Below are 17,950 nucleotides of genomic sequence, written 5' to 3'. Positions count from 1 at the left end.
ATGTTGAGATATTTGTTCTGGAAAACAAGACAAAAATACAGAGTGAGAAATTCATTTTTGCAGTGTTCAGAATAAAATACTAGTGTACAGCGTAATGCACACTGCACACTACCTACTGTGCCAATCTGTGAAAATGTGAGTGATACCAATTGCAAGGTGGTTGCTAGGGTGTTCTGTTTGAATTGAATGGGCTGCTGTGCGGTTGCTAGGGTATTACCTTGTTGCATACTGTGTATTCGACAAATGTAGCAGATACAGAAAAGAACAGCACACAGACACACTGCAAAAACGAGTATGGTATACACTATTACACACACATCCATGATTCACTGGGTCCAGTCTCAGAATGATGATACCACTTTAACAGTTCAATTTCACAGTGTTAAAAACTGAATGCGTGTGTGAACAGAAGTGCCCTTGAATGCTGATTATATAGTCACCTTCCACTGTGATCATCTGATTGGTGTTTAATTGAAAAGCTGCTCTGTCCCTGATTACTAATTTCAGTTCTGACAGACAGATGGCGGGCGTCCCGCTTCAGCCACAGTCATGTTTGTGCAACTATTATATCTGTACATTTGTGCGCTTGAGGCCTTTTAAAACTACTTTTATGATCCATTCTGCATTATGGATGAAAAAAAGAAAGCTTATTTTAAGACCATTAGGATTTTTTTTGTGCCTTTTATGACAATTTTCATGACAAATAAGGACATTTCCCTCCAAGATTCTCATTAACATAATAAAACATTAACATTGTGAATAATCTACTTTTAATTAATTTAAGGCAAGTATTTATACATCATTATAATATTTGTTGCTAATTTATTCTGATTTAAATTAAACAGCATTATATTACAGCTATTTTAACTTTTTTATTTTGGATATTGTTACAGTAATTATAATCTAACTGAGAATGGTATTAATTATAATAAATCTCAACAATTATAATAATAATGATGAGATGTTTTTTTTTTGCTTTACAGTAATGAAAATTTGCCTGGCAGGAAAATGTGCTAAATTGTCATAAAAATAATGTCAAACATTTAAATTATATGGTGAAAATCAAACAATGTGAAAAATATTGCGCAAAAGTTCATTTATTTCAGTAATTCAACTTAAAATGTGAAACTAATATATTATATAGACTCATTACATGCAAAGTGAGATATTTCAAGCCTTTATTTGTTATCATTTTGATGATTATGGCTTACAGCTTATGAAAACCTTTTCACAATACTCTAATTTTTAATTTTATGTTTTCATAAGCTGTAAGTCATAATCATCAAAATTATAACGAATAAAGGCTTGAAATATCTCACTTTGCATGTAATGAGTCTATATAATATATTAGTTTCACATTTTAAGTTGAATTACTGAAATAAATGAACTTTTGCACCATATAAAATTATATATATATATATATATATATATATATATATATATATAATTAAAATGATGTTAAACATGTTTTGGTGAGATTCATCCATTCCTGAAGGGAATCCTGTCATACCAGTTTCATGTTTTTGCGTTGACACATCAGTCACATCATCCATCCTGCAAAACTTTGCTCATTTCTGCCTTAATATTAAACCATGTACTATGTTTGACCTGTACAGCACTTAAAGTCTACTTTGTCCAGCTTCCAGAGTGAAATGTGCTGTCCAGTCATTTTAGCTTTAACTCCTAGACGAGCGGCAGCATCTTTTCCTGACAAAATATTAATGTTACGACTGCACCGAGAGCAACTTCCCTGGCAAACGACTGGTTTTGAGCGGAGGGAATTGCGCTCGTGTGGCACGTGCACGGTTGACTGTGTGTGAAGACAGAAAGAAATCTGATAATATGGGTTTGGTCCAAAAAGTTGTAACAGTTTCTGTGGGTCAAAACAACCAGGCATGAAGTGAAAGTCAACATGACAGGGCGTTTGCAACCTATTTTAGGTTTAATCATACTTCCTAGAGAACATTAAATGTGGGGTTCGGCATTTAATTGGATCCTTTAGGATTTTTGCAATTGCGTGCACTGGTGAATCATTCAAAATAACACTAGAAACTTGTATGAAGAAAGTAAACAGGGTTCATTTGGATTTCATGTTGACTGAAAATAAGGTGGTGACGTGGCCTCGCTGGTTTGTTTTCACCTCTAAACACTATTTTTCATACTTTTTTTTGTTCCTTTACATCACTTCTCTTGTTTTTCTTGGCCGTTTAGGCCGTAACTGCGGCCTGGCTCTACATTAGTACTACGTTTACATAGGCATGCACAATACAGTGTAACTATGAGCAATTACGAAGTTCATTTAAGTGTATTAACGCATGAAATACCTGAATAAAGCATGAATAGAAGACAACTACTGTCTTTAAAAGTGGTTTTCCGAGACGTGATGTCTCCGTGTGCTGTGTTTTACGCTGTAAAATGGTTTGATTTGTCTAATATAAATGTTCTAGAAGGCCCTTCTGGCAAACAGCATATCAGTGTAAGCCACTGAAACAAATTCAAAGCTTAACTATGGCACGATTTTAGGCTGTTTCTAAATGAAAGATTTTCCTGAATTCGATCTCAAAACAGCCGTTTTCACAGTGGAAACATCACTGCAGCGCGCACCACCAACACATCTCTCTGCGGCGCTTTGACCTCGCTGTGGAGGATTCAGTGAAGCCTCAGCTATCTCCAGATGTTTAGGACAGAAGTAACTAGAGCAACGATTCAGTTCAATAGTTTTAAATAGTGATAGTGATAGCTGTATGTTCAGCACTATGCATATTTAATGCAACACACACATTAGCAGTAAGTAAGCTTATATACAGGTGCATTTTTTTTTTCAAAAGTTCATTTATTTGAGTAATTCAACTTAAAAGGTGAAACTAATATATTATACAGACTCATTACATGCAAAGTGAGATATTTCAAACCTTTATTTGTTATAATTTTGATGATTATGGCTTACAGCTTATGAAAACATAAAATTCAAAATTAGAATATTGTTAAAAGTTTTCATAAGCTGCATAATCATCAAAATTATAACAAATAAAGGCTTGAAATATCTCACTTTGCATGTAATGAGTCTATATAATATATTAGTTTCACCTTTTAAGTTGAATTATGAACTTTTGCTCGATATTCACATTTTTCGAGTCAAATAAAATAAAACAAACAGTTAATTGTTTTTAAATAATAATACAATAAAATGAAATAAAATTAGAGTAAATTTAATGTAAGCCTTGCTGTGCACTTGGTAAGCTGATACAAAAGTACAATAAAATAATAATAATTATAAAAGCTAACATAATCCAGTCAAGAACAATCCAAAGATCATTGAGACTTTATGAAATCCTCAGATACAACGTTAAAAACAGCCGCTGGGAGGTTTGGTGGTGCATGGGAAAATATCACTAGAGAGATATTTCCTTGTGAAACTGTGTAGCTCAGAAACAAGAGCTGTTGTTTGGCAAAAACATCTGGTAACTGTATATGTTCGCTGTGGTCATTTGTTTACAGTATGTGCATGAGTTAAATGATATCGCGAAGGATCAAATGCCCTTTTCTCCAGCCGGCAGCTTTCTGAAACGAGACGTGGAGATGAACAGCCCAATTCAATATCAACACACTTCATAGTCTATAACAATAGCCTAAAATACCCCACTAAACATCACCTATCAATGTCCTTTAGACGCTTTTGCACCGGAAACCTGGAAACTAGGTTTTTGCAAAAGGTTTTCAATAAAACACACCTCAAGTCCCCGTATACCTACACTATACACCCTGAATTAATTGTGTCTAACTCTTAATTGGCATATTATATGAAGTAGCATGTATGTAGCGTAAGATAATCGATCGGTGGTAATATTGTACATGGTTACGGTACCGACAGAGATTAAAAAGATTTGGTCCTCTGGGAGAGAGAGAGAGAGAGATAGAGAGAGAGTTATACTGCGTCAGTGTCACCATATACACATTTTTACCGTTAAACCCTCATTATTCCTCGCAAATAAAAGCTACGACTGTCTCTTGATATGTGCATGGATCCGTCTTTTGCTTTAGTAACTCTACCGGTCCCAGCCATGCACTGTTCTTTCAAAGTGTTCGGTATATAGCATTATCCAGTTTATTTGTTTTCGTCCTCGTCTTCGCCCCCGGCACGCCAGTCTTTCATCGCTGTGGAAACACACGCTTTCGTTAAATGCGATATGCTGCTCAAAACTCTCCTTGTTTGCTTCTTCGTGTGTTTTTTTTTGTGTCGTTTTTTTTTTTTCGTGTGTTAGTTTTTCAAGAAAAGTTTCCATCCGTCAAAACGTCAAGACTACAACTGTTCAAAACCTGGCAGGGAGAAAGAGAGAGAGAGATGTCAGATGAGTTTGACTCGGGAGACAGGCTTGACAGCTTGATACCTGGATGTGGAACCAGGAGCCATCAGTCACAGCGAGAGCCGTGTGAAGCTAAAACTCTTGACATCACATTCAACATGATAGAAGGATTCGGAGAGATGACATGATGCAGGTGTGCTGATAGATTGCATCATCCACAAAACATTTGACTGTTTGCCGGAGACGTTTGCGGCTTTAAAAGGAAAGATTGCTTCATTCAGCACACTCTTTTAGGGTGTGTCACACTTGGCATGTTTGGTTGGATTAAAACGAACCCTGGCGTGATTGCTCTGTTAGTGCGGGTCATTTGAATAAGTGTGAACACTGACATCTGAACCCTGGTGACACCAAACAAGCTGAAAAGATGAGTCTCGGTCCGTTTCAAAACTAACTCTGGTGCGGTTCGAAAGAAATATGAACACAACATGAACCAAAGACATGTAAACGAACCAAAAACTGGACATTTCACAAGATGTGACCCTAAAAAGGTCCCTAAAATCATGTTGCTTGGTAACCGCTATGAATGGAAAGGATAGAAATGGATAGAATTGACCGTTCGCAAAGACCCACCCCCCTTAGTTACTGTCGCTATGTCCGACAAGCTACGCCGCTCTCACGCCACACTGTTCTCACGCAGTGAAAAACACATCACAGAGCAGAGAGGACACTGACAACACACTGACAGACAGGACAGCTTACTTTTCAGTTACTTTTGTAATTAAAAGTCTCACCTTTACAATTTGGTCATTTTTAAAAATAAATTTAAACAATTAATACCGTTTTGTGGCTCTTTAATGTGTCGTGACAGATCGCTGTAGAGCATCAGTTAAAGCTGCTCGTGAACCGATCATCTCTTCCTTCTAGTTCATTTATAGCATCAAATAAACATGAATGAACATCAGAAGGAATGTTGTTTTAACCGCGGAAAGACGTCAGTACACTCCGCTTCTCAAGTTCAAATCCTCCCATGTTAATCTACTAACTCTCCTGACTGCTTTGTCCGACAAAATGGCAGATGGTGAAATATGATTGGTCAAATCACCTGTCAATCAAGCTCCCTGCGAAGGGTCAATTGCTCGCTTCACATTTGTTCTTCTTTTGTTGAACCTTTGGTTTTGTTTTCAAAGATACAGAAACACACTTGCGTCTGTCTGCCGCAAAAATCCTCTCTCTGCTTGCAGTGCGTCAATCCCGCTTTTCATCAAGTGTATAACGTTTATAAAAATTAATCAAAGATTTTTAAGTTAAGTGTTAGGATAGGAACTTCATAAAATGGTATGACTAATGTTTTGATGTTTACTTGTGTTTAGTTTTCACTTTGATAAAATGTTAAATAATATTATACGTCATCAATAGCGGTTCACTTCCACGATTTGGTACGATTGTGTTCATATCAGCACCGAACCGTACTGGAGTTCACATGAACCGTACCCCAGACCACCCTTTTTAAGCGGACTCGAGTACGGTTTGCGGGTGCGCACCCGAGTACGGAAGACAGCGTTCACATCACCCAAACGAACCGAACTCTGACGTTATTCGAACCCGGGTGCGCACCAAAAGCGCTAGTGTGAAAGCGCCCTTAGTTTGGTTGAACCGCACTAGAGTTTGTTTTCCCTCTTGGAGTGGTTGGTTTGGGCAGGTGTGAATGCAGCAATCGCACTCGGGTGCGCACCAAAAGCAGACCAAACAAGCGTACCGAGACTTCCTTGAAGAGCTGGTCTTGGTGCACTTTCAAACGTGATCCGACCTCGAACAGACCCAACTGCGTAAAGAACTGCACTAAACCAGACAAAACTTTGGGCTAAACCAGCTGCCGTAGTCATGTGCGTTTTAAAGCGAGAGAGGGCATAACATTACCTGATGTTACATTGGTAATATTTTCAGAAGATGAGCATGTCACAGTTGAGCTAAATTAATGATCGCTTCCTCCTGATGCACCTTCGCCGTTTGCAGTGCATTAAAACATTATTTTCCAGCCACATCCGCGCTTCATTCTCGAAATGTATAGTTTGCCTAAAGTGGTGTATACAAACTATGTGGTATACGATGACCAAGGATACAATCAGCCCACACAGTCGTCTTTTCCATAGTATGACTTACAAAAGCGGAGTGTTGTCCTCTGTTTGTTTACTTCCGGGAGTTCCGTTGGAATTTTCCCACACGTTAATTCTGACCAATCACCCTTACAAGCTCTTCACGAGTTCTCAGCTGGACAGAATACCATCATAAGTAGCTACACACATACAATGAGGGCATTTGGTTCAGTGTCTTTAGGTTCAGTGTCTTTAGGTTCAGTGTCTTTAGGTTCAGTATCTTTAGGTTCAGTATCTTTAGGTTCAGTATCTTTAGGTTCAGTATCTATAGGTTCAGTATCTTTAGGTTCAGTATCTTTAGGTTCAGTATCTTTAGGTTCAGTATCTATAGGTTCAGTATCTTTAGGTTCAGTATCTTTAGGTTCAGTATCTTTAGGTTCAGTGTCTTTAGGTTCAGTATCTATAGGTTCAGTATCTATAGGTTCAGTATCTATAGGTTCAGTATCTATAGGTTCAGTATCTATAGGTTCAGTATCTTTAGGTTCAGTATCTATAGGTTCAGTATCTTTAGGTTCACTATCTTTAGGTTCAGTATCTATAGGTTCAGTATCTTTAGGTTCAGTATCTTTAGGTTCAGTATCTATAGGTTCAGTATCTTTAAGTTCAGTATCTATGGGTTCAGTGTCTTTAGGTTCAGTATCTATAGGTTCAGTATCTTTAAGTTCAGTATCTATGGGTTCAGTGTCTTTAGGTTCAGTATCTATAGGTTCAGTATCTTTAGGTTCAGTATCTTTAAGTTCAGTATCTATGGGTTCAGTGTCTTTAGGTTCAGTATCTATAGGTTCAGTATCTTTAGGTTCAGTATCTTTAGATTCAGTGTTAAAATGTCAATGTGAACGCTAAGTGGACCAGGCCTAAATGTTTTTTTTGTTCGGACCAAACGAACCAAACTACAAGTGTGAACACCTTATACTCAAAACTTGTGATGTAGCAATACAGACTGGCTGATAATAATAACTGATAATTTTGTCTTATTGTGGCCAATTAGAATGGCTGATATAATTACTATTAATAATAATAATAACAACTTTCAATTCCAAATCATCAATATTTAAACAAAACTTTAAAATGCTTGCAAATGAACAAAAGCAAATTAAACTGACCTTTCCACGGTTTTTTAGAGGAAAGACTACTATAAAATAAACACTATTAATGCTTTTTTTGCAAAGCCAATGTACAACTGGAGAACAAAATATTTTAAATAAAGACTCAATTAGTATGACTGGTGTCATTTTTAGTATAGTTAGGCCTACTTAGATCAGCATAACTCATTTATTGCAAGAGAGGGATGATATACTCTACACATAGAATGAGTCAAGAAAGCCAAACATGTAATGATGGACAGCTCTGGCATCATTAAAGCAACACCAAGGAACTTTTCCTCTGCGGTCGCCCTACAGGTTGGAAGCAGAATTGTCCATTACCGCTGTCATAAATCATTTAGCCAACCGCCGCTACTGTCGCACGCACGCTCACTGTTTATCCAGCGCCGGCTTTAGAATGAATGATGTCCACAGACAAGGTAGAGTATGATGCATGATTTTATGAAAGTATGATGTATTACTACATCAGAAACGAAGAAAAACTAAATAAGGACTATTGTAACGCTTGACGTAAAGCAAGTCAAATTTGTAGTTTTCTTATGTCTCATTAGAACTACAGAAGCGTGACCTGATCTGGCAATCTAACAGTGTGTGGTTATAGCAGATAAAGGCAGAAGTGCTTTTCACCGTTACGACTTGATGAAACACTGAAACGATTTTGGAAACATTATTTTAAGGTAAAAAAATCTTCCTTAGTGTTGCTTTAAAATATTGACTTTTTGATGCGTGTGCTGTGGCCTACCTCTCCTAATGGCTGAGAGTGCACGTGTGCATCCCTGGTTGTGGTCAGTATGGACGGCTGGCGTCCTTCGGCCGCTTCAGCTGCACTTTCAAGCGTTTCATGCCGATCTGGAAGCCGTTCATGGACTGGATGGCAGCCTGAGCGCTGGCGGGGTTATCAAAGCTCACAAAGCCTGCAGAGAAGACAGAATCTGGATGAGACTGTGCCGTTTATGTGTGTGTGTGTATGTTACGGTCCCTGCGGTGTAACGGTACTATGCCACGTCCACATTTACTCATTTTTAATTCATGTGGAAAGAAATGGACAACAAATCCTCAAGGAAACAAATAGACTGAGAAGAATGAATTAAATTAAACTAATGGGAGGGAAAGAGAGAGAGAGAGAGAAGCGGCTTGATTTTTGCACAGGGATCGTGTTCCCGAGAGCAGCCTGTGTGTGTGTGTGTGTGTGTGTGTGTGTGTGTATGTGAGCGGAGAATTAATATAAATATATGTGATTCCAGACAGTCAAGGCTTTCGTTGTGAGTGAGGAGACCAATAAACCTCCATTAAACTTACTGCACGTGCACACACACACACACACACACACACACACACACACACACACACACACACACACACACACACACACACACACACACACACACACACACACACACACACACACACACACACACACACACACACACACACACACACGCCCTGACACCCTGGGTCCAAAAAAATTTACATTTGGCAAACTCTGGATGCATTAAAATAAATAGGCTTTAGCATGCAAATAAAAGGGGTTAATTGCCAATTGGATGATAATATGCAAACTGAAACATAATGCATGGTTTAAAACACAATGCAAGAATGATAGTCTAAAATTAGATGTTTATACAGGAAGCCATATGTGTGTTTTTATTGTTTTAATAAAAATAACTCTGCATGGCAACAAAACAAAAATATAAGCAACTGTTTATATATTCTCGATATACCGGTATATAAAATTGAAGAAGAAAAAAAGTATGAAGTGCGAGTATTGGACCCTGATATTTGACCGACTGCTTAGAAAAAGGTCAATATATAGATCTAGTGTGTTTGAAAGCAGGAAGCAGTGTCTGACCGAAACATTTGCTCTGATTGGTGGCTCGATCCATGAACACCTTTGACGAGATGACGGATCCGAACGGAAGAAACATCTGCATCAGCTCATTATCACCAAACTCCTGCGGCAGGTGATAGATGAACAAGTTGCAGCCCTCGGGACCTGAAACAGACACACACATATTTAATGTGCTGTGGATAACATGAGCTCGTGTTTCAAACACAAATTAAATGTATGACTTAGCTGTAAGATTTATTATTTACAGGTGAAACTCGAAAAATTTGAATATCGTAAAAAAATAAAGTTCATTTATTTCAGTAATTCAACTTAAAAGGTGAAACTAATATATTATATAGACTCAATACATGCAAAGTGAGATATTTCAATGATTATGGCTTACAGCTTATGAAAACCTTTTCACAATATTCTAATTTTGAATTTGGGGTTTTCATAAGCTGTAAGCCATAATCATCAAAATTATAACAAATAAAGCCTTGAAATATCTCACTTAGCATGTAATGAGTCTATATAATATATTAGTTTCACCTTTTAAGTTGAATCACTGAAATAAATGAACTTATGCACGATATTCTAATTTTTCCAGTTTTACCTGTAATTATAGTGCACCAGTGAAATAGGCAACACATGCATTTTACACAGGCAACACAATTAAACAAATCATAGCATGCTCCAGTGAGATATTTATCTTCATCTTTTAGGATTTGTGCCATTTACAAAGTTCAAATGTGACGAGCCAATCAGGAAACAGCTGACGGTGATGTCACTAAAAATGAAGATTCTAAAAAGGAACTCGGTTGCAAAATCTTCACAGGAAAGCAGTTGACCGTTCGATGCTGAATTTCATCGGCTCATTGAAGTTTAGTGAAATGAATGAAGGATACATCTGTGATATCTGTCACTAACCTTCCCGCTGCTGCTGCTGCTGTTGCTGGATGATCTGAGCAGGCTGTGGCAGTGTCTGACCTATAGGGGTCAGTGTTGTGGCAGGATATATGGCTGAAGTCATAAGCATAATCATACAAGAGAGAGAGAGAGAGAGAGAGAGAGGGGGGGACAGATGAGGCAAGAATAAGGACAAGACGAAGGTTGACCTTTATATGCTAATGAAATATGACAGGATCACAGTGCAATGAAATCTGAAAGCACGTTCATCATATATCAAACTGATTTAAAATGACAGATCTCTAGGCATCCGTATGATAGCTGTAATATCTAGGAAATTCAAATACAACCTGAGGTTTCAATCACAGCAAAGTCACCTACCAGCAATAACACGCCATGAGCAAAGAAATTTTTTCTATGAAAGTGACATTTGTGAAAATATCTACTTGCATGGAATGGGAAAAAAACACACAAATCAGACAACATCTCTATAACATCTCTATAACATATCAATAACATCTCAACATCTCTATAACATATCAATAACATCTCAACATCTCTATAACATATCAATAACATCTCAACATCTCTATAACATCTCAACATCTCTATAATATCTCAACATCTCTATAACATCTCAACATCTCTATAACATCTCTAAAACATCTCTATAACATCTCAATAACATCTCAACATCTCTATAACATATCAACATCTCAATAACATCTCAACAACATCTCAACATCTCTATAACATCTTTATAACATATCAATAACATCTCAACATCTCTATAACATATCAATAACATCTCAACATCTCTATAACATATCAATAACATCTCAACATCTCTATAACATCTCAACATCTCTATAATATCTCAACATCTCTATAACATCTCAAAATCTCTATAACATCTCTATAACATCTCTAAAACATCTCTATAACATCTCAATAACATCTCAATAACATCTCAACATCTCTATAACATCTCTATAACATCTCAATATCTCTATAACATCTCAATAACATCTCTATAACATCTCAACATCTCTAAAACATCTCAATAACATCTCAATAACATCTCAACATCTCTATAACATCTCAATAACATCTCTATAACATCTCAACATCTCTAAAACATCTCAATAACATCTCAATAACATCTCAACATCTCTATAACATCTCAATAACATCTCTATAATATCTCAACATCTCAATAACATCTCTATAACATCTCAACATCTCTATAACATCTCTATAACATCTCTAAAACATCTCAATAACATCTCTATAACATCTCAACTTCTCTATAACATCTCAACATCTCTATAACATCTCAATAACATCTCAACATCTCTATAACATCTCTATAACATCTCAACATCTCTATAACATCTCAACATCTCTAAAACATATCAATAACATCTCTATAACATCTTAACATCTCTATAACATCTCTATAACATCTCAACATCTCTATAACATCTCTAAAACATCTCAATAACATCTCTATAACATCTCTATAACATCTCAACATCTCTATAACATCTCAACATCTCTATAACATCTCTATAACATCTCAATAACATCTCAACATCTCTATAACATCTCTATAACATCGCAACATCTCAACATCTCTATAACATCTCAATAACATCTCAACTTCTCAATAACATCTCTATAACATCTCAATAACATCTCAACATCTCTAAAACATCTCTATAACATCTCTATAACATCTCAATAGCATCTCAACATCTCTATAACATCTCTATAACATCTCAACATCTCTATAACATCTCTATAACATCTCTAAAATATCTCTATAACATCTCAACATCTCAATAACATCTCAACATCTCTATAACATCTCTATAACATCTCTAAAATATCTCTATAACATCTCAACATCTCAATAACATCTCAACATCTCTATAACATCTCTATAACATCTCTATAACATATCAACATCTCTATAACATCTCAACATCTCAATAACATCTCAACATCTCTATAACATCTCTATAACATCTCTATAACATATCAATAACATCTCAACATCTCTATAACATCTCTATAACATATCAATAACATCTCAACATCTCTATAACATCTCAACATCTCTATAATATCTCAACATCTCTATAACAACTCTATAACATATCAATAACATCTCAACATCTCTATAACATCTCAACATCTCTATAATATCTCAACATCTCTATAACAACTCTATAACATCTCTATAACATCTCTAAAACATCTCTATAACATCTCAATAACATCTCAATAACATCTCAACATCTCTATAACATCTCTATAACATATCAATAACATCTCAACATCTCTATAACATCTCAACATCTCTATAATATCTCAATATCTCTATAACATCTCTATAACATATCAATAACATCTCAACATCTCTATAACATCTCAACATCTCTATAATATCTCAACATCTCTATAACAACTCTATAACATCTCTATAACATCTCTAAAACATCTCTATAACATCTCAATAACATCTCAATAACATCTCAACATCTCTATAACATCTCTATAACATCTCAATACCATCTCAATAACATCTCAACATCTCTATAACATCTCTATAACATCTCTATAACATCTCTAAAACATCTCTATAACATCTCTATAACATCTCAATAGCATCTCAACATCTCTATAACATCTCTATAACATCTCTATAACATCTCTATAACATCTCTATAACATCTCTATAACATCTCTATAACATCTCAACATCTCTATAACATCTATATAACATCTCTATAACATCTCTATAACATCTCTACATCTCTATAACATCTCAACATCTCTGTAACATCTCTATAACATCTCTATAACATCTCTATAACATCTCTATAACATCTCTATAACATCTCTATAACATCTCAACATCTCAACATCTCTATAACATCTCTATAACATCTCTATAACATCTCTACATCTCTATAACATCTCAACATCTCTGTAACATCTCTATAACATCTCTATAACATCTCTATAGCATCTCAACATCTCTATAACATCTCAACATCTCTATAACATCTCAACATCTCTATTACATCTCTATAACATCTCAACATCTCTGTAACATCTCTATAACATCTCTATAACATCTCAACATCTCTATAACATCTCAACATCTCTGTAACATCTCAACATCTCTGTAACACAAACACACTCTGGGGACATCAGATATTTATTTTACAGCTTGTGAAAAGGGCATTTTACCACCTCTTTAATCCTCCCTTGTCTGGCTTATGCTACTCTGAGCAATGCCTGAACTTTGTATTTTGAGCACCTCTTGCGTTGTTTTTGACTCTTCCCGATGACTCGCTTGCTTTAGTCCTGAGTTGTAAGTCACTTTGGATAAAAGCGTCTGCTAAATGACTAAATGTAAATGTGGACTCTTTTGTGTTCAAAGGAATTTTAGGGGAAATATTGACACTTAGAGTGCTTTCACATTTGCCTCATTTAGTTCGGTTGAACCACACTAGAGTTCGTTGTCCCCCTTGGTGTGGTTGGTTTGGGCCGGTGTGAATGCAGCAATCGCACTCGGTGCGCACCAAAAGCGGACCAAACAAGCGTACCGAGACCTCCCCGGAGAGCTGGTCTCGGTACGCTTTCAAACGAACTCTGGAGCGGTTTGTTTGTGGTGAGAACGTGATCCGACCTCGAACAGACCCAACTGACAAAGAACTGCGCACTTTTGGGCTAAACCAGCTGCCGTAGTCAGCGGCGCTGTGCATTATGGGATGAGGACTAATGTTTGTTGACAGTTTGCACTTTTGGCATGGCAGCTCGCGGACAAACTTAGAGTTGCGAGGAGGCGCCAATAAATTTGGTCTGATGACCAAATCTTCGCTTTGTTTAGCAAACATCTCAGGGAAAGGGGGTTTCATAGATTCTGTGTGAATTTTCGTTAATTCTGACCAATCGAAGTGCAGTTATGGAAATACGTTCAAGACACATCTGTCCAACGAGTGATGTGTGGATGTTGTCATGTTGTCGTGTGCATTTTGGTTCGTTTCATCAACTCATCAACTGATTCGGACCAGAGCAATATCAGTGTGGTGTGAAAAGAAACCAAAACGCCTGAAAAATTATACAAAGTATTTTTGGTATAATCCTTGGTCCGGACCAAATGAACCGAACTACAGATGTGAAAGCACTCTTAGATGAAACATAACTGAGATCTCAAAAGCATGCGCACCTGTGTATTGCTGGACGCCGGTGAAGGCCTGCTGAAGCGTGTCGGCTGCGCTCGGGCTCTGGGTGGAGTACGATGGCAGGCCGTTGGTGTACATGGCCTCGACTGGATGGCCGTTGGGTTGGTGAGGGATCCCGCTGAATCCGTTAACTATGGGAGTCACGATGCTCGGGACGCCAGAGGAGCCCAGATTAGCCGGAGGAGAGCTCAGACCTGAGACGGACACAAAAATCACTGATCCGAGACTAGCGTCATGTTGAAACTGAACTTCACAAGCTGGAATCACTTTTAATTACTGCAGTTTTAATGATATTTTGCTGTTTCAACTCACTTTTCCACATTGATTCTACATCGTAATTGATTCCATGTCAGAATGTGCTGACAGCTGATATTGATTCTGCACACTGTGGATGTAACCAGTTTATGCCTGAGGGCAAATTCAGTCATGATCTGGGGTTTCTACACACCCATGTGTTCGGACTGAATTCTAAGTGAATTGCACACACACACACACACACACACACACACACACACACACACACACACACACACACACACACACACACGCACACACACACACACACACACACACACACACACACACACACACACACACACGCACACGCACGCACACACACGCACGCACTATATTACTATATTAGCGAGGACATTGATTTCCATTGATTTTCTATCAGGTTATGATGTTTTATTTTGCCAAACCCATCACAGAAACATGCGCAAAACACTAGATTTAAATACAAACTAGTTTGGCCAATTTATAAGCCTTTTTAAATAGTGAGGACCAGTAAAATTTCCTCACTAGTATGTTGTCATAATACTTTGGTATATAAGTGAGGACATTCGGCCCTCACAAGTAAAGGCAAGCCTATACACAAAGACACATATGTTGGGTTTTCATGTTTTATGGGGACTTTCCATAGATATAATGATTTGTTTTTAAAGTCCCACTCCGATCATATTTTGAGCTATTTTTAAACATTCCCAGTGGTCTTTAAATTATGATTATGCCATTTTTAGCCAAAATCTCAAAACCTGTGCCGTTTTCTGGGACTTCGCTTCAGCAGAGCGGCAGTAGCTCATTAGCAATTCGCCTCTGCGTTGTGGGCGGAGCCGTTGGCACGGAGAAGCATTACAGTATTATATATACACGTTAATTATTATTATCCGAAGTTAATCAAAGTTATCACCGATCACCGATCATTATTTCACTCCGAGACGTCGCGGTAAAAAACAGCTCGACTTCGTCTCAATATTTCATCCCTCCCACAGTGATCAATCAGGACATATTTAGTATCAGTGGATTGCTCGGAATTTCGGGATTATTATGATGCTAATGTCACCGCTATATCTGAAAAAACTGACTGACTCTCTCACGAGTGATGGGCTTGACACACGAGAGGACAAACTACTGCAACAGGCGAAACTCGTCGCCACCCGGCGTGTGCAAGTCTAACTTACTTGGACGAGCACGGAATTTCACATGCACGAATGTCGCCTGTTGCTTGGCTGGAGGAGGCTGGCTGCCCTCTCTCTTTATGTAATGATGTAATTACTGACGGTATCAGTCTGTGCTCTCCAAACTTTAGTTTTGACGATTGATAGACAGTGAAAAGTGACTTATTTGTTACAGTTTGTGTTCCAATTTGAGTATGAGCTCGTGGCCCCGCCCAGTGGAGTTACTACATCACAACTCCAGTCTATTTTAGCCGGCATTTTAGCGTCTGCTACTGATTCACAGACATTTGAATGTAGAAATACTCAGAAATACAACTTTGAGCTTATTTTTCTCAAGATATGTCCTCTAACATCAGAAAAATGCCACAAGAACATGTTAACACCTAGAAAAACATGATTTTCATCGGAGTGGGTCTTTAATGTATATTCTACTATATTCTATCCCCTACCCTGCATTTTTTAAATTATTTTTTTAAACATCGCTTAGTATGATTTAGAAACTGTTTACCATCTTTGTGGGGATATTTTGTCCCCATAACGCATAGGGAATATCTTAACACACGCATGCACGCACGCAAGCACACACACACTGCAGTACAGTAGATGTGTGATTATGAATATGTCTGATGTGCTGCTGGCTGTGTCTAATATTGAACAAATAAACACGCTTCAACTTTACTGTCAGTCAAACTGTGGAAAAACAAACAGAGAAAGGAATAGTTCACTTGAAAATGAACCTTTATGTTATAATTTACTGCATTTCTTCTGTGAAACACTGTTTTGCATTCAAGGAACATAGAAGATGTTTCCGGTGTTAAACGGGATATACAGCACTCATGATGAAATCACAGAGAAATACAAAGGTATGAGAGAGCCAGAGAAACATCATCATCTCTCCTGACTGTTGTGTTTTGTGTAGTGTTCAGTGTGATCTGCAGACTTTGAAGGGTGTGTGTTGGTCTCTCTGAGGACTGGGCTCTTTAATGTCTGATCTACAGTCGAATAGAAAGAAAAAAAGCATCCGAGTCCGAGTCAAATAAAACACATCTTGTGTTTCTGTGCTGTCTGGTCTTACGCAACACTCCTGTTTATTGCTGGGAAATACAGAGAAAACCAGCGTAACATGGTAGCTGTATTTTGGAACATAGTAGCCGGTTTCTAGTCCAAACTGGTTTAAGTCTCTGAGGCGTTTGGGTTAAACTCGCAGATCATCTTGATAAGGGAAAACTCAGGTCATTATAAGGAATATTATTATAGATCCTAGTTGGCTTAGAATTTCTTACACTAGAGATCCTTCTCAAATAGCCTGTAGGGTCTGAAGAAATTGTAAAGAAAAGAAAAAAAGCAATATGATTTTTTGTAGTTTTTTCAATTATGACTGTGAATATAAGATAAATCAGAGGGGGGTCAGTACGATTTTCTTAAATAAATGATTTCTTTCGTTCAGCAAGGATGCATTAAATTGATCAAAAGTGACAATACATTTATATTTATTCAAAAAATCCTGACAAAACTGCATCATGTATTCTACAAAAATATGAAGCACAACTAATTTCAACATTAATAATAATCAGAAATGCTTCTTGAGCAGCAAATCATCATATTATACTGAATGATCATGTGACTCTGAAGACTGGAGCAATGATGCTGACAATTCAGCTTTGATCACAGGAATAAATCACATTTTAAAATATATTACGATAGAAAACTTTAAATTTCTTTAAAAACTTTAAAATTTAAATTTCAATAATATTTCGCAATTTTACAGTGTTCACTGTATTTTTAAACAAATAATGCAGCCTTGGTGAGCATACTAGACTTCCTTCAAAAACATTATAAAATCAAATGTTTAAATGGTAGTGTACACCAAATCTTTAGTTAAAAAAATACAGAAATACAAACTTGATATAGCGTCTCATTTGATTATGCCATCTACGAAT

The 17,950-nt window shown here is 37.0% G+C and overlaps 1 protein-coding gene across 2 annotated transcripts in view; it reads right to left on the bottom strand.

Moving 5' to 3' along the window:
• Positions 1–4,248: 4,248 nt before the first annotated feature.
• LOC306998594 (CUGBP Elav-like family member 5) overlaps positions 4,249–17,950 on the bottom strand; it is a 212,254-nt gene continuing 198,552 nt past the window's right edge. For both annotated transcript variants that reach the window (XM_079612786.1, XM_079612787.1), the window contains exons 8-12: positions 14,538–14,747; positions 10,316–10,408; positions 9,410–9,553; positions 8,303–8,474; positions 4,249–4,317 (exon numbers count right to left, since the gene is read on the bottom strand). In XM_079612786.1, coding sequence (XP_079468912.1) covers positions 8,347–8,474; positions 9,410–9,553; positions 10,316–10,408; positions 14,538–14,747 — 575 coding nt within the window. In that variant the 3' untranslated portion in view covers positions 4,249–4,317; positions 8,303–8,346. The remainder of the gene's footprint in view (positions 4,318–8,302; positions 8,475–9,409; positions 9,554–10,315; positions 10,409–14,537; positions 14,748–17,950) is intronic.

This window comes from Phoxinus phoxinus (assembly GCF_949152265.1).
Source record: "Phoxinus phoxinus genome assembly, chromosome: 5".
NCBI classification, from domain to species: Eukaryota; Metazoa; Chordata; class Actinopteri; order Cypriniformes; family Leuciscidae; genus Phoxinus; species Phoxinus phoxinus.
Note: the sequence above shows the minus strand (reverse complement) of the source record. Positions and strands in the feature narration are given on the sequence as shown.